This window comes from Megalops cyprinoides, chromosome 7 (assembly GCF_013368585.1).
Source record: "Megalops cyprinoides isolate fMegCyp1 chromosome 7, fMegCyp1.pri, whole genome shotgun sequence".
Taxonomy (NCBI): Eukaryota; Metazoa; Chordata; class Actinopteri; order Elopiformes; family Megalopidae; genus Megalops; species Megalops cyprinoides.
In genome coordinates this window covers 7,808,567-7,826,808 of record NC_050589.1, presented here as the reverse complement: position 1 = coordinate 7,826,808, position 18,242 = coordinate 7,808,567, and the positions used below count along the sequence as shown (strand labels likewise).

At 45.8% G+C, this 18,242-nt stretch overlaps 1 protein-coding gene across 1 annotated transcript in view; it reads right to left on the bottom strand.

The window, feature by feature from the left end:
• The window catches only part of agrn (agrin), a 202,387-nt gene that overhangs the window by 78,807 nt on the left and 105,338 nt on the right, over positions 1-18,242 (bottom strand). The window contains exon 4 of the mRNA XM_036533356.1: positions 430-645. Coding sequence (XP_036389249.1) covers positions 430-645 — 216 coding nt within the window. The remainder of the gene's footprint in view (positions 1-429; positions 646-18,242) is intronic.

Here is an 18,242-nt window from a genome sequence, read left to right as displayed (position 1 = left end):
GAATTATAGTAAAAATGTCAAAACTATGAAAGAGCACAAAAACGTGTCAACCAGTCACAACTATCTTATATTTTAGATTCTTTAAAGCAGCCAAAAAATATTTTTAACTTTTTTTTTTTTTTTTTTAGAAATTCATACATAGGCATCAACTTCATTATTTATATTTGTCTAAGAAACAAATTTCAAGCATTTAAGCATGTCTTTAGATGACAATGTCTTTGCATGCATGCTTCCCATTATCTTAATCAGGTGTGTGTCCAAACTTTTGACTTGGTACTATACACGAGTGGTTACATTTTATGACTGCATTAACTCTAGCTGAGAGTCCCTCTCCGTTATTAACGAGGACAGCGTGTGGGTTCAGGCTCCACAGCACTCAGGACCTACAATGAAAACCCGGCGTGGGTGTTGGGTCGTGTCTCCACTCACCGCAGGGTCCCTTGCGCACCACCTTCAGCCGCCTCTGCGCCTTGCACTGGGCCTTCTCCAGCTCGCACTCGTTGGAGTAGGTGGAGGAGTCGGATCCGCAGACGGGGGCCACCACCGAGGGGCAGACGATCTTCTTGCAGACGCACTCGCCCTTGGAGGGGTCGCTCAGATCTCGCTCACACACGGCGCCGAAGCCACACAGCATCCCTCGGCAACCTGTGGGGAAGACACGGGCGGGAGACACAACATCAGTCGCTGCCGCACGGTACACGGAGCAACACATAGAAGTTAAAGAGAGAAACACCACAGGGACGTAGCGTGTACTCGTGGAGGCGTCTTTGAACCGGTCCTCACATCCTGCATAAAAGTCTCAACAACACAGGTGCCTTCATTCATCTCTGCAACCCTTCACTGGTTCACAGATCTGCTGGTGGACGTATCTGAGGGGCATGTAAATTCAACTAGTGATGCTCTGTAAGAGCAGGCACAGCAGCCCTGTTTTCAGTGCTCAGATGTGATTCTCTCTCTCTCTCTCTCTCTCTCTCATAGCGATGAGCAACCACAGGAAAGCTTCCTTATGAGCGCTAGGTACTGGACTTAAAAACCTCACCCACCAGCACTGGTTTTGTTTTTTCTTCCATCCCTGCATTTTCTTTCATCCACCCCGCAGCCCCCTTGCCCCAGACATTGCCCCCCCACCCCAGACACTGCCTCCCCACCCCCCCCTCCCCCACTGGACCTCAGGCCAGGCTATGGGCAGACGGAAATTTCATTACATTATTGTCAATTAGCAGATGCTCTTATGCAGAATGACTTACACAGGTTACCGCCTCTACTTGTTATCCATTTAAACAGCTGGATATTTACTAAGGCAGGGTTAAGTACCTTCCCCAAGGGTACAGCAGTAGTACCCCAATGGGGTATTGAACTGGCAACCTTTCAGTTACAAGTCCTGCTTCTTACCACTATACTACACTGCTACCCACCCCCTGCTCCTTGTACACTAACCCCTCAACCCCCTGCCAGCCCGGGTTCTCAGTCAAGGCTCTGAGCAGAGGGACATGTTTGAAAGCCACTGGTTGAGAGCCACTCTCACTACCTGACAGGTGTGTGTGTTTATGACTGTATTAACTCCAGGTGAGAGCTTTTCACCAGGTAGTAGCTTCCACGTCAAGGCCTTCCCAGTGATGCCACGCAAGGTGAGGAGGGCTGACAGGCACCCCCAGTCTCTCTCCGTTATTAACGTGGACAGTGTGTGGGTTCAGGTCCCACGGCGCTCGGGAGCTTTGAAGAAACCCTGCCACGACCGACGCGGGTGTCAGTCCTCCTGCTCCACGCTCTGCTCGACTGCTACCGACCCCCCCGCTGTCAGACTGACAGAAATCCCTCCTGCCGCTCGTATTTCGGCACGGAGCTCATCACCTCTGAGGTGAAAGAAAACACCTCTCAAATTTACCCTAGAGAAAGCGGGATGTGGCTGTCAGACACTCAGAAAACACCAACATACAATATAAACAAAGAATCCTGGGAAGAAGCACACATCTGTTGAAATAATCTACTGACAGGGCCCCATGGACGCCCATACCTATCACCCAAACAGAAAACACACAAGCCACAGGTTACTCACGGTGAGTGCGCAATTATCTCTGTGAATGATCAACAAGCGTCCTCCTTGCACTTTTTTCCAACATGGAGTTAATACAGAGCATGTGTCGTGCAGGACTGAACGCAGAGGCAGCAAGCAAGGGACAGAAAACAGATGCCGACACTTCCTTTAAGTGACGCTTCCTTCAACAACGACCCTCAGAACACTCTGTTGTCAGTGTACAACAGTCCCGTGTATGTTGTGTGCTAGGAAAGTGAATGCACAAGTCCCAAGTGCCAGGATGGATTATTCAAGCTGGGCCTTGATGTCCTACGTCAGAGACCAAATGGTTACTGCTCCATCCTAGAGCATGAGGCGTGAGTAACGTCTATCTGTGAGACGGGGGCTAAATGTGCCCTCATCGCAAAGCGACTGCCAGGAGAACTGGGTGTTTAAATAAAGATAAATATAAAGCCTGCGAAGAGAGAAACTTCGGCCGTCTGACTTTCAAGAGGACGATTATCAAATATGGATGTATTAATGGACCTGACACGCACACCTGACTCTGTTGTTTGAGGACAGGAGCTGTACTGTGGTGGCTGATTTCTGCCCTAAAACATGACAAAAGGATCTCTGATCATGACACCTGGAGAGGAGGACCTAATGCTGAAATGAAAAAGTCCCTTGCAGTCCAGAAAGACTTCATCATCTGTGTTTGACTGTCATATTGTCTGTTAAAATTAAGGGCCCCTTCACCTACTGGTGGGAAGAGGGAAGCTTCATGACGAACACCATCCTATTATGGGTGTAGCTACCATACACTGTCATTCACTGACTTATCTGAGCTGATCAGAATACTTTGCTCTCTGCAGAAAAACACCATCATTGGTGAGTTACATAAAAGAAATGGAGAGCTGCACCCATTTAGGGGTTCAGTGAAGCTTCAAAGTCCCATCAGCACTATGACCCCAACCTTGCATGTGCAGCTGATCTGCTAACATAGAAAGAGCTAACATGGTATGAGCAGCAGTGTGGCATAGTGGTAAGGCGCAGGGCTTGTAACTGAAAGGTTGCTTGTTCAATTCCCTGCTGGGGCACTGCCTTGGTACCCTTGGGCAGGGTACTTAACCAACAACTGCCTCGGTAAATACACAGCTGTATAAACAGTAACCGGTGTAACTCACTCCGGATCAGAGCGTCTGCTAAATGACAATAATGTAATGTAATGTGATGTATGAGTTACAGGGGAATACATGGGGGAAACATGCAGATACAGGAGGGAACAGCAGCAAGAGATAAATCAAAGACAGGGTTACAACTGCCACATCATACAAAAGAAGAATCCCTTTCTAATAATGAGAGGATAAAACAATGTGAATTCCCACTCGTTATACGACAGTACTGTCCCTTCACAGAATTGGCGTGCCACAGAAAAACCACCTTACTTCCTGCTCCCTGGTCCTCTCCGTAATTCTTCCTTTCTCCACAGGGTTACATTGTGGGGTCAAACACTGCAGGCTTACCATTTCATTTGGGCATTCACAGGCCATTTATAGCACCACTCATCCACTGTTATTCTATTAAGTGGGAATGCAGGCATCAGGGGAAACATGTGACCCGTTTTAACTTTTTTGGCAGCAACAGTAAAAGAGGCCATCCAAGAAGCAGAAGTAGTGTCTCTCACGCACTGACCGAGCTGAGTCAGTCGCTATGTTTCTCCGAGGCAAAGATGGCGGCAGAGGATTCCTGGCACTGTATGAGGAGTGGTAGTTCAGGCCACGATTAGTGGACCTGGCAGCCAATGAGGAGGGTGAACCAAGTCCCTGTTCTGAGATCATTGGCAGAGCTGCAAGGAGACGTGCATCTAAAATACACAGTCTGCAGATATGTTCACAATATAAAAGGAATCATCACAATGAGGTGACATCAGTCATATATTCAGACATTTACCTATACGTGATATAGTGGCACTGATGTGTATGGAAAGACATTAAACACACCATATTAAACCCAGTGAGAGCCACATACCACAAAAGGAAACACTGCTTTTCCTGGACATGTGATTTCATTAATGCTGTGGTCCATACACTAGTGACAGGGAGTGAGGCTTCATGAACCCCAAGACAGGTGGAGCAACCATGTGCTGCCAGCAACAAGCTTATAGGAACCAATCAAATTACTTTGTCTCCTTAGCAAAACACTATAATTCTCTCAAATCAATTAGTCACGAATACTGCAACACGGATCATCAAAATCCACTACAAGAAGCCTCTCTTAGAAACTACGCTATTTTGAACCATTTTGCACAGCCAATACCTTTCAGATCCCTGTATTTCCATAAATCTGTATGTAGGAGGTGATTTCCCAAACGGATTAAGTCATGTATTCTATATGCATCTAAACACTGGCTTATAGAAAGGTTGCCAGGTTTAAACATTTGAATTAAGTTCACATAAACTTTAAATGAAAAAATTGATAAATATTTTGACGATCCCGCTGCTTCAAAATTACTTGCATATCGCCGAATTCCGCCTTTCGCCTTCCTTATGGCACCAGCAGACGTTTGCCCACGGATGGCATACAAATTACATGACACATGACATCATACACAACAGCTTAATAGATGGTTAGAGATGCAGTGAAAACAAGTTGCCATGACTACACTCGCAGAATTATTGAGGGGGGGGGGGGGGGGGGAGACTATCGTCTCATTGGTTTTTTTTTTTCCACCCAGAACTTTCGTCACTGGGTGACTTTGGAAAATGCGCAGAAGGCCCAGTGGACCCCGTATCCAACTGTTCAGTGGAAAGTCTGGATGCCGTTGCTGGTGACTGTGCACATGCACGCCTATTCCTAGTATTACAAAGAACTCCAGGAAATCATTTTTTGGAAAATTGTTTCCTGAAAAAGCCGTGTTTACACAGGCGGCATATTCTTCTACATTATTCAGAAACATTTGTGAACGTCAGATTATTTTCTGCCGGTTCGCAGCACAAAAGCAGACAAAAACATCAGCGTTGGTAAGGGGTGAAAGATGTGAAATGTTTTTGCATAAATAAGCACTCTGTACCGTAGTGTATGCTGTCTAGCTCTCTATCAGCTGTCTAACTTGCCTGGACTAAAGGAAAACATGGCAAAAGTAGAATTTCATCATCAAGCCTTTGGTGCTTACTAAGAATCTCAATCATTTGGCTAATTAAATTGACTGTTGGTTCAGTCAAAATCATCCACACCTTAGGTGAGACTGACATATATGTACTGTATGTTCCAGGACAGAGTGGGGGAAAAACTGCTACTTCAGTCACAATGAACAGAACCCTTAAAAAAAGAGCTGTATTCCCATCCTCCTTTTCAAAGCTGGTTATCGGCAAAGCAAAATAAATGAATAGGAAAATGAATAAAGGCAGGTGTGATTTCATCTGGCGCAAAGTGCAGATAGTGGAGGGAGTGTGCAGGGAGACTTCTATTTTCTCATTTCCCCATATAAAAGCCCCATCAATTCGCCCTCTCCTCACTGCACAGCGAGCTGAGAGAGGCCCTGACCTGGCTTAAACCTGGGTCAACTTATTTACTGGTGCCGAATCTCAGCAAAAACACACCCACACCTTACAATGGGGTGGGTGGAAAAAAAGGACGTACCTGTGATAAAAACGGAAGTAGGGCGAGAAAGGAGTAAAACCGAAAAACAAAACAAAATTGCCCTACCTGCCTACCGAAACTCCCAACAGTCATTTCCTGAATGCAGGCCTTCCCAAACCCAGAGGCTGCTTAGAAAACGTCCAGGTGAAAAACAACCACTCAATATGCAGTAGGGCAATCACATGTGGACTCGGACTGCCATTTTCAAAGAAACATATAACTCAGGCACCGACTAATTTGGTCAGAGGTAAAAAAAAAAAAGGATATTGTGAGATAATTTAAATGTGGATGTTTGAGAGAGAGTGGTAGCCAGTCTTCTCTCGGACACTTAAATAAGGAACAGGACTGCTTTGCCTGGGCTCACAGTATTAATAATGGAGATACAGTAGCAGGCCCGATTCTGTCACCCTTCATCTCCAGCACAAAGGAAGGCAGATGAGCTATGAAAAGATTACAACTTCCTGAAATATACATGAATAAATCACCAGAGCCTGCCAGCAACGCTACGCGAGATTCAATTATTCAGACCGTCCAGAGAGCCTCTGTTATGGTGGAGTGCTCTTTCCTCGCTCTTTCTATCTCCTTTCTCTTTTTTTTTTCTCCGCCCCCTTCCTCGCACACGCTTTCATTCTCTCGCCTTCCTCTGCGTGCCGACACAGCCTGGCTCTCCCGCTCACCCTTTCACGGTGTGCGCTTTAACTTCTGCTTCGGTTTCTCCCGGCCTCCCTTCATCACCTCGCGCTCTCCGCGCCCGTTCGTGTCGTACATCGGCTAACCTTTTCGCTCGCTCCTGTGTGGTTCCCCGCCGCCTGTCCATCCAGCCCTGCTCTGTCTCGACTCTCCCCATTCTTCAGGCCCGCGCAGCCTCATCAGTTCCCTCTGCCCTCCGCAGAGCGAAATAAATGGGGACGAAATTGGGAGCGAAATAACGACTCTCAATCTCGGCTTCGGCTGCGGAGTCAGAGGGAAGGCGGATGATAATAAAGACTCATTTCCACTCAGAGTGGCAGTCTGTGAGAGGAAAAGAAGGTTTCTCCCTCCTCAATAATGCAGCTCTGGGAGTCTAGGGTCTTTCCTGGACAGGGCCCAAGTCACAAGCAGATGGCCCCATTCTGGACTCTCAGGATTAAAATCTCACTTAAAAGCTCTCACTTGTGCTTATAAACTCCATATTTTACTTTGGGTATTTCCCTGAAAATGAATTGCATATTTGTATTTGTTATCCATTCTGCCACCGTTAATGTGCAGAGTTGGCTGTGGGAGATTTGTCCTGTTTAATAAACCCATCCCGTTCACTCATCAATGGAACCGACTTCATCAGGCGGAGACTGATAAAGTCTGCAGGTCTGAAAAACAAATTAAAGATTAGAAGTGGAGGCTGCATTCGAGTGGGACAACCTTGGGTCTGCAATCGACAGCCCTTCTCAATCCCCCCACATCACCCTCAAAACCCAAACAACCCCCCTATCAAGGGATGGGTATCCAACATGACAACAAAAATATTAAAATTCATATCCAATTTGATTGTCAAATTATCACAGAGCAGCATTATAAATGTAATGAGCTGGGTGTTACTTCTGTGCTGTTGGTATACCCATGAAATGACTACACGGCTGTCCCCATGCCTGTCCACCTGCTGGAGTCAGGGACAGTGCCCCTCCAGCCAAATCTGCTCCTTCAGCCTGGCTCCGGCGGGACAGTTCAGACACGCCAGGCCCGACTTTACCCGTCCACAGGATTAAGAGCCGGGCCAGGCCTACTCCGTCTCTTTCAACACTCTGATCAATAACCCCGTGCAGATCAATGTCTCTGAAAATCACTTCATTTTCTCTCTTTTTCCCTTCTCAGCCAGCCCAAACAGAGACAGACAATAGCTGTTCAGTGTAAAAAAGTGCACCCCCACCAAAAAACTAGTTAGGGCAAAAAGACCCATTGAAAGGGATCCAGAGCACATTTCAACTCCTTTCAAACAGTCTTCTACTTTTTTTTGGCTTTGTGCTGTGCTCTCACTCTTCCCTCTCCTCTACAGCTAGGAGGTTACAGCCCTTTACGCTGGTTCTTCCATGTTTTTTAATCACAGCGAGCTCTGTCTATCAATCAAACCTAACTTCGGCCCCCTTGTGGGGGATACCCAGGCAGTATAAAATGCATGTACTCTTCAGTTCGCTGAGCGGGAAGATGGATATAACATACATTTAAATGTATGAAATATGTCCTTGTATCAGCAGAAAGCCTCTTATCTCTCCCAGTACGCTGTGCTGAATTAATTGCCATCAACACAGAGGAGGCAAATCTCTCCGCTTTGTAGTTTTCATTACTGTCACAGCAACTCAGGGTGAGGGCATTAAAAAAACGCCTGCAGTGGAAAAACTACTACATCACCCAACGGGCGTTAAATTTAGCTTTTAGCGTGCTACCCCCTTTTTAAGCTGGGCTTTCTTTTCCTCAGAGTACCACCTACACTGTGTATTTATGTAGACACAGGCAATCAGCTGCGTGCGTGCACACACACACACACACAGATACACACACACAGGCATCTATGGGCACAGATATATGCACATATGCACACTTGCACTCACAAAAAAGCACATGTGCACACATAAATACATGCACATATGCAAAAAAAATAAATAAATAAAAATCAATTCCCTCCTTTCTATACTTCTGGTGTTAAAAAGAACACAGATTTTATTAGTTTCCACTCAAATGAATACTTTCTACAGTTCACTGCAGTGTCCACGTGCCAGGTTTTTAAATGAGGCCCAGCCAGGTCAGATCCCATTGTGACTGAGGTGTGAATGTGCATGTGCGCGTGTGTGTGTGTGTGTGTGTGTGTGTGTGTGTGTGTATGTGTGTGTGCGTGCGCGTGTGCATGTGCGCATGTGGGGTACTAGGCTTTCACACCACATCCCCAGTTAGGAGAGAATGATCCTGATGACACCAATTTCCCTCCTGTCCTACTTCATGTCCGTGCAGAGGGTTCAAAGGGTTAATATAATGCCTCAGTGGCACTGCAGCTCCCCCTTCCCATAGCCTGCTCTTATTAACGGCAAACTAAAGAGCCAGAGAACTGGGGTTTTGGAGAGCAGGGGTTCCTACTAATGATGTCATTAAAGTGTGGCAGCACGGACCACGTGGAGAGGACAGGAGAATTAGTGTACTGTGACCTGGTGAGTGTTTGTGTGCGTACATGTGTGTGTGTGTGTGTGCATGTGTTTGGGTGGGGTTTGAGGCAGCAAAGCAGGGGCCTCTCCATTATAGAAAATCATCCACCCATACAATCTCAGTATTGCACATTCAGTGCAACTAGCATGGTTGGAGGCAGTGTAGCATCGTGGTAAGGAGCAGGGCTTGTAACCAAAAGGTTGTGCGGTTTGATTCCCCGCTGGGGTACTGCTGCTGTACCCTTGGGCAAGGTACTCAACCCACAACTGTTTCAGTAAATATCCAGCTGTATCAATGGATACATTTAAAAATTGTAGCACATGTAAGTCACTCTGGATAAGAGCTTCTGCTAAAGGACAATAATGTAATGTAATGGTAAAAAAAAAAAAAACAAAACCGCCTGGTTCAGCCCACGTACATACAGCACACTGTCCCTCTCCCAGCTCCTTTCACTCATTCCAGGTCGTATCTGTGCCGTCTCCAGCTCTGGAGCATCTGCGAAAGGGAGCCGCGTTATTCCCAAACAGGTTTTTCCCCATGTAGGGAACAGATGGAGAAAATCTCCCAGCACATCAGTTACACTTTCAATTTACTCCCTTCAAATGAAGGAAAAAGCACCAGCCCTGCTCTGGCGCCGTCGCACAAGAGAGGAAAAAAAAAAAGGGCCGGCGTCGTGACCCCCTCTGCGGAAAGAGCCACTCTTGTTTTCAGCACCCAGTAATCCAGAACAAGCGGGAGAGGCTTTCAGCCAGCTGAACCGCTCATTCAGCCCCTAATTGAAACACAACAGAAAAGCCAACGCGACGTAATTAGCAAGATGCCCTCATCAAGTAGTTTCCATGTTAATGCTTCTGGGTGACACGCGCAGAAACCTATTACCTCCTCATTTCCTCTGCGCAGCTGAGCAATTTAAATGAACCTTGGGCCAGCAGCGGTGCAACGGAATGGAATCAACCGGGTGCTTGCGCTTTATATAATGACGGAGTTGCCTTTCATCGCCAAATTTCTGGAGAAAAGGTCTCCTCCTCGGGGGCAGATGAGGTGGAAGACGACTCCATCACTCCTGTGTGAAGTGCAGAAGAAATCCGAACCAGGGTCACAGCTGGTAAAAAGCAGAGGGCTGGTGGAACCCCTCTAGGGCACTGTTTGGGATGGTGACATGCACCACATACCAGAGCCAAAGTGATCTATCCCATTGATCCTCACTAATCACTGGGGTAGCAGCGTAGCGTAGCGGTAAGGAGCAGGGCTCATAACCGAAAGGTCGCTGGTTTGATGCCGCTGCTGCTGTACCCTTGGGCAAGGTCGTTAACCCAGAATTGCCTCAGTAAATATCCAACTGTATAAAGGGATAACATGTAAAAAATTGTAACTTGTGTAAGTCACTCTGGATTGCAGCATCTGCTAAATGCCAATAATGTCATGAAATGCACTGTAATGACACAATCACCACCATCATACATTGGTCACATATGTGCTATGGGATTCCCTTTAGATATTCAATACTGAGGGTTGTTTAAGGGCCTATGGGGAGCTTCTTGGACTTCCCAGCACATTCTCTTCCTCTTAAGGTCTTTAGTCTCTTCTCAAATATCAGCGTTCAAAAGGTATTATCCCAGTGGTATCAAATTCAGGAAGGTCACTTTCTGCGAAAGCTGACAGTTGTTTTCTTGGTGGCCACCGTAACACAGTCAGTTTTTCATTTTCAAAGAACCGCTGCAACAAGAATGCACTTTACCCCTGTGAAGACCCTGGTCCCTCAGCCCTCAGTGTAATGGCTTGTAAGGTGACGGGGGCAGACTCACAGTAAAGGAAAAGAAAAGAGTCATGCTTTACGAAGTGCCATCCCCTGTTCTGACAAGATCTTTAATCCTAACAGTGTATCTGAGCTTGTCCCACTTCACAACATGAGCTGAGTAGTGAGAGTAATATTTATCAGAGAATCGCTAATACATGGAGTGTAGACATCTCATACTCATCCCCCCTGCATCTGGAACAGTGAGGAGGAGAAGATCCAGTGCACTGCATCTACTGGAGACACATTACGTTATATAAATATCATTTAGCATACACCCTTATCCAGCGCGACATACATAGGTTACAATTTTACATGTTAACCATTTATTCATCTGGATATTTACTGAGGAAAATCTGGGGTAAGTACCTTCCCCAAGAGTCCAGCAGTGCCCCAGTGGGGCATTGAACCAGCAACCTTTCGGTTACAAGCCCTGCTCCTTACCACTACTCTACACTGCCACCCACGGTGCCACATATGGTGAATATTCCAAGCAGTCCATCCAGCTCGTTCAGCATGTTCGGTTCTGTTCCAGCGAGGGATGGGGAGAGCGCAACACACGGCACCAGACAAGATTTCTCCCCCACTGACTAAACTCCCCCTCCCTTCTCCAATATTGTGCTACAGTAATTATGAAAAATGAAACAAACTGGTCCCTGATAAAGCAGCCGTATTATGCTCAGCGACCAGCGGGGAAAAAATTTTCACGATAATGAGATAAATGAATTGCCCTGTGTGAATAGTCTCGCGGCGATCTGACCCGCAGCGGATTACACCAACGTTTCAATTCAAGACTGCGCATGAGAATGAAGCATTCACCGCCTAGCTTTATAAAGTGTGCTTGAATAGGCCATTTTGACCGCGTTCAATGATTAATGGGCCTAAAAGCATATAAATAACTGACAGTGGAGAAAAAAAGGTCCCTCGTAATAAATGTTAATACCTGAATGGCTATATAAAGTGGTGCATTTTAGATGAATCTCTGAGTACAGGCACTTCAGTGATGAGCTCTTAGAAATATTCTTGCCGTGTGATATTTATTTTTTTGGTGGTGGTGGAGGGAGCAGCAGCTGTCTCTGGGGTTTGGGGATGCAGGAGTTCAGAATTATTTGTCACGCCGCATGTGTGAGGGATGACAGATCAGTGTGTCGGACCCAATTATCTCCACCTCTCTCTCTCTCTCGCTCTCACAAAAGGGGTTATTTTCCATCAGGCTTGCTCCACTCTGATGCAGACCTGTTTTCACCCCCCCCCCCACCCACCAGTGACAATGGAAAACGGGGCTGGAGTGGGGCCTACGAGCACGGGATGAGCGTCTGGGTCAGAGGGGTGGGGGGGGTTGGGGGGGTATCGTGATACCACACCATCCACAGGTCCGTGCCGGAGAGGGAGAAAGGTCAGCATGAATTGTGCATGAGTGGTTTCGGGGGCGCGGGTTGCCATGGCGACTTGCCCGGGTCTTTTCCGGGCTCCAGCTGGGTCTCATCTGTGCTCTCTGACTCGACGGACAGGGGAAAAGGGGCGGGTGAAACAGGCATACATATTCATAAGACAACGCACCGTGCACTTTTATTTATTCAATCAAACCCTCCTTTTAAACGACTCGTTGACATAATGGCACTCTGGGGGAAAAAAATTAGAAATGGTTTTAAGCACCAGCAGGTGGTGGGGGGTGGGGGGTGGGGGGGTCCTCAATCTGGAGACAGTGATGGTGAAAAGAAGCACATTAAATAAAATGATTATTTTATGACAATATGGATGCTCTTGAGAGCATATTTCATATATTCCATGCAGGGGATTTTAAAATGCATATGTTTTGAACTTATATCAAGCTGAATAACTGAATGACACATACAGTCATACAGACACAGTTTACCAAACCACTAGGTCTATGGCCTGGGAGTAAGTGCTTATAATGTTATTGTGTTTTATTAAGTTATAATGTTATTGTGTGTTTTATTTAGTCATAATGTTATTGTGTGTTTTATTTAGTTATAATGTTATTGTGTGTTGTATTTAGTTATAACGTTGTTGTGTGTTGTATTTTGTTATAATGTTACTGTGTGTTGTATTTAGTGTTTATTGATAAACATCAGCAGTACCTCTTCTGTCTAAATACTCAATTTATGGTTACTCCATTTCCCACAAGTTGTGAAGCAATGAGCATCTAGAGGGTTTCCATCCTTCTCGAAGTATTCCTGGTGTTTCTCTTATATTTAGCCTTTGTCTGACATTTACATTAATGTGATTTTTTTATGGATTACTGTCAGGGCCCATTTCAGACAACACTAATCCAACAGAGACAGGTACTGCAAGCAGCCCTTATTCTGTGGGCGATAACAATACCACACCATCTGTTCTGGGCCTTCCTCCCACTCCTCGTGAAGGATGTGTGAGTATGTGTTTGCGTGTCCTTCTCTCTCTCTCCTGTCCTCGATAAATGCTAACACAAAGTAATAATTAGCTTCTTGGATTCACTCCCCTTAACACCAGCGCTATCCTCTCTCTCCTGATCATGAGCTCTCCACTTTCTGATTTGAGCATCTCTGATTTATTATTATTATTTTTTGCATCGCTCTTCCTTTGTCTCTAATTAAAACAACGGGAATTAAAGTGGATTGGATGATGAAGGCGACATCACTGGCAAATGATGTAAAGCGCTGATGCAACCACTTCAGTCAGATCATGCTTGCGTGAGACATCTTGCACTTCTGTGACTCATCAGACTCTTCATGAGATAGGATTGAGGGCTGCGAGTCCTCCAGGGTCACAGGCATTTCTCCACATCATAGTTGTAACTACAAAGCCAAAAGAGCGTGCTGGAACCCCTAAGTTTCCCCAGATGTGATTAGAAACCAAATGAAAGGCGGCTCTAGCAGAAACCCTGCAGGGGGACAACCAGCTTCCAAAGGGCTTGAATATGCTTCTGATTCTGCCAGGGAGATACTGAGGTTCTGGGTGAGGGCTCACAAGGAACACTACAGAAAATGTTGCAGAAACATTACAGAAAAGCTAGCACTAAAAAAACGCAACAAAGCAAATTCCACAACACCCTCCCTGCGGCCATAAAACATTGGAATAAACATCTATTACAGTGGCCATCAAACCGTTATTTCACTTCTGGGAAATGCGAAATGATGAGAATGTGGTCACTGCGGTCGCCCTAACCACGATCGCTCACCACTACAATGCGCGAAGAGGGGAGGGTGTAGCCCCTGACCCGACACGGCCTCTGGGCCATTAAACAGCTGCAGAGCAGGGCACCGTCAGCTGTGTTGCTACCCTGTTGTCTGCAAATGATGATGATCGCGGGTGTGTCACACAGTTCTGGAGGGAGATGTCATTACAGCAGTCATTAAACACCCAGAACTGAGGATCGAATCTGCCTTTCAAAAGTCACTTAGAAAAAAAAAGAGAGGGAAAATGAGATGACAGCACCCGAGGAGCTGAAGGGCTCTCATATGAGTAATATTAATAATCATATTGCTGTCAAAAACTTGCAAATTGGCTCCTAAATCTTGGGTATCACACCAAATTAAGTCTGAAAAAAGGAGAGGAAATGAGTTCTTGTTTACAGGCTGAGGTCACCTTGCAGAACAGATTTTGGCTGCCATGTCCTCTGACTGAATAAAACTTTCACTCCTTTAATCTTCACCATTCAAGTTTGATCAGGCTTACTGAAAGGTTCCTGCTTGTCTGCACTTAATAAAGTCATGCCTTTAGAAACAGTTTATTCATATCAAATACAAACTCAAAAGACAGATCAGCCAACGGAACAGATCAAGACACCAGTATTTGCAGGCAGAACAGTCTCGTTTGTTCACAACAACAAATATCTTGACCCTTCACCCATTCAGAATTTAAATTGTTGATGAAAGTTGATTATTCATTATATTAATGACAGCGTAACCACACTGATGAAACAAATAAGAAAAAACCCCTGGATTCAAATGAAGGATTCTCATTTTAAAGATGTGCTACAATGTTTCCTGTTTGTTGATTCCCGTAATCCTGTATTAATGAATATACCCATGTGACAGATTAGTAGAGTACCAACACGTAGGAGTTTGATGATTAATAAGGTGTCACTTCCTGTTTTGCAGCCATCACCTGGGGCTTTGGAACATATGGTGATCCCGACACATAATCCTGTTCTCTGTGAGGAATTCACACCATCCTCCCCGCCCCCAATTTTAGCCCCTCCCCACCGACAGTGAAAAATACAGAATACCGTGTCTGAATGAACACCGGCTCAGTGATGCGCGGGTGTGTACGCCACAGCGAAAAGGAGGACGATCTCCCGTGTTTCTAAATGTTTTGTTTCTCAATCGAGTCGGGCTGAAGACAAACAGAAGAAGCAGTGAAACAGTGAAAGTGTTCTAAAGAGCCTGTGCAACTTTTCTGTGCTCTGGGGACAGCTTCTTCATACAGACTTTAATTACTCTTAAGCAGCAGGGCTCCTGCTGGTTTGATTCCCCACTGGGGCACTGCGGTTGTACCCTTGGGCAAGGTACTTAACCCGCAACTGCCTCATTAAATATCCAGCTGTATAAATGGATAACATGTAAACATTGTAACCTGGGTAAATTGCTCTGGATAAGACTGCATGCTAAATGACAATAATAACATTACATTGCATTACATGTAATGTCATGTAATGTAACGATCCTGGTTATGGGATACCCTGCAGTTGGAGGAATTCTCTAATGCCCCTTCCACCTGACACCTGCTGCTACACTGACAGGTAGAGTGAGCAGACACCACTAACAGAAGACTAGACTCCCCCCTGTGCAAGTTCCTGCAGGTGGTGCTGTTTGTTTTGAGAGTCTTCCTTCAGTGCGGCAAGGATTATCTCCTCAGCAACGGGGGACTGTGCCTCTGCATCTGATAATTTCACTCAAATGTTCATTTGGAAACAGTCAACCTGACCTTTTCAGTTTATTTGATATCACTCAGTAATATAAACTATGAATGTCAGGAATAGGATTTAGGATTATGATCTACAAGTACACACAAACACACACACACACACACACACACACACACACACACATCTATCTACCCATCTATTAATATATAAAATACAAAGTATATATTATACATGTTTATGTATTTGTGTGTACATAAATAAATAAATGCATACATTTGTACTATAGCCTTTTGCAGGTAAACAGGGGACATGTTTTATTTTCCTGCCAAGAAAAAACAAAACAATAAAACAGTAAAAGAAAACAGAAAATTATAACAGTGAATGTAATCAGCTAATCTATATTCAAAAAAATGTAATTGGACAATCACACCTGGGCAACACCTGCAAAAGTCATACACCTCATATTCTCTGCTTTTTGCTTCCATGAACATACTATTTTGCCTTATCATCCAACCACCTGGACAACATCAAAAAGCACAACACAGCGCTAGCTTCACGTGTGCTTTATATCCACGCTGTACCTTTCTAAAGAAATCTATCTACCTAAACTCCACACAAGGATGAAAAATAAAAGGTGGCAAGCTTGGTTTTGAAAATCCCATTTTGCTGATAAAAGAAGCCACTGACAGAGCAGATGAATACATCCAAACATCCTTTGTCAGGGGACACTTTATGCTTAGATGATTGCAAAATAACAGGTGAACCAGCGCAAATGATTCCTTCCGTTTCTCATGCACGTACACACATACAAACGCACGCCAGTACCCCTCTCCTTGCGGGCACATATATTTGAATTGTGAGAAAAACAATTGCATGAAGATATATTTTTTAAAGGAGTTAAGGAGTATGTAAAACATCAAGAGGCATACCCATGAATGCCTCCCACTGTAAATCAGCAAGGAAGCCTGACAATTTTCTCGGGGATTTTCCCATAATTCTTTGCTTAGACTTGGCTGTGCAAAAGAGGATTTCTCCACGGTTTACGATACGATATAAAGCGTTAAAGTTCATATTTATACACAGCCATAAGGGCCGGTGTATGGCAGAGGAATGTGAAAAAGAGGTAAGCCTTTGTGCTGGGATTAAAGGACGGCGGGATTCAAAGGAGTGTTTCTGCGAGTGTGATGCATGCTCCACAGTCAGGCGCCACTGACAGCTCATAGACTTAAGAAGCACAGCCGGTAGAGAAACTGTCAGAGTCCTTCGGCAGAGCACTGGACGTGGGGGGGGGCAGGGACACGGATAACCCTCCCCCCCAACCCCCCCCCCCCCCCCAGGCCAACACTCTTCATGGCACAGGGTAAACTGAGCGGCTATACATCTGACTGCACCATTTACCGCACACCAGACTGCTCAAGCGGTCACACAGACACACGCCCCACAACGCCACGGCTAATACCCTGCCTGAGGCAGACAGGCCTTCAAAGAGCACAGCAAGAGCTGGGAGGTAGACGGGGGGGAGCTGGAGAGAGAGGGTTGACGGAAGGTGGGGGGGGGGGGGGGGGGGGGGGCGGGGTGCTGCTGGATAGAGGGATGGGAAGACTGTAAGCAGTGAGAAGGAGAGACAGAGCACCAAAGCATGGAATGACAAAAAAATCCTACACTTTGAATCGGCCCCGGCAACAGAAATTCACAAAAACTTGCCAGCAACCTTACAGAGGATGTGACATTGGTACATTTAATATATAACTCCACCGGTGAGGCACCTTTACCCAGAGCAGAGGAGCCTTTCAGCAGTTAGAATTATTCATCTCCGTTGGTCTACAGTGCAGCCGTCACACCTAGGGCAACTCTGAGGGAACATTCAGGGTAAGCGTCCGTCTGGATGTGCTGAGAATTTATTAGTCTGCCTCGCAAGAGCAATTAACTGGATGTGTGCCTGGCGTGTTTAAATGTTGTGCCTGGGATTCGTTTTCAGATATTTCTTGTTTGTTGTTATTTAAGTTTTCTTCAAGTTCTAATAAGACACACGCATTAAATGATCGTAGCGCCATCTGTTCAGAGGGACATCTTTTGGTTGCTCCTTACGTGCCCAAACATGAAAAACAGTGTAAATTCTAAGAAGTTCTGTCTCTATGGAAGCCTTTGGTTAGCGTCAGGTATTTTCTGGGCACTGGGAAAAAGTGTAATTACTTCTCATTATTCCACACCGTGGAGCCCATTCGGTATCCTGTGGTGCTAAGCCCCAGCTCTGGGAGGTCTGTGAGGGGCTTTTTTTTTGCTGCTCGGATCACACCTACAGGACCTCAGATGAGCTCATTATCGCCGGACCCACTGATATCCCGATTTGTCTGATCAAGCTCACCCCCCACCCCTACCCCGCAGCTCTGTGGGTGGAGAGGTCAGCCGGAATTAACGGACAGGAATCAGGCTTTGTGCTCTGCGTACACGCTGTGGAGGGCAGGGAGTTGGGGGGTGGGCTTAGAGCAAATCTGAAAGCCTTCATTTCTGCACTTCTGTTGTCCGTAGAGAACTGTCACGCTCTGTAGGCGGACTCTTGTGTGGTGTGAGGTGACCGCGGTTATCGTCACCAGAGAGCCCAGCCCTCAGTTTGCTTAGAGTTCTGCTGCTTACTCTTTAAACAGAATATCTGTGAGAATTCAGCTGGGATTACCCCTCTACATCACAACCTGGAGACAAAGCCCAGGCCAGCACTCACTGCAAAAAATGACAAATATTAAAGAAGACTAAAACAT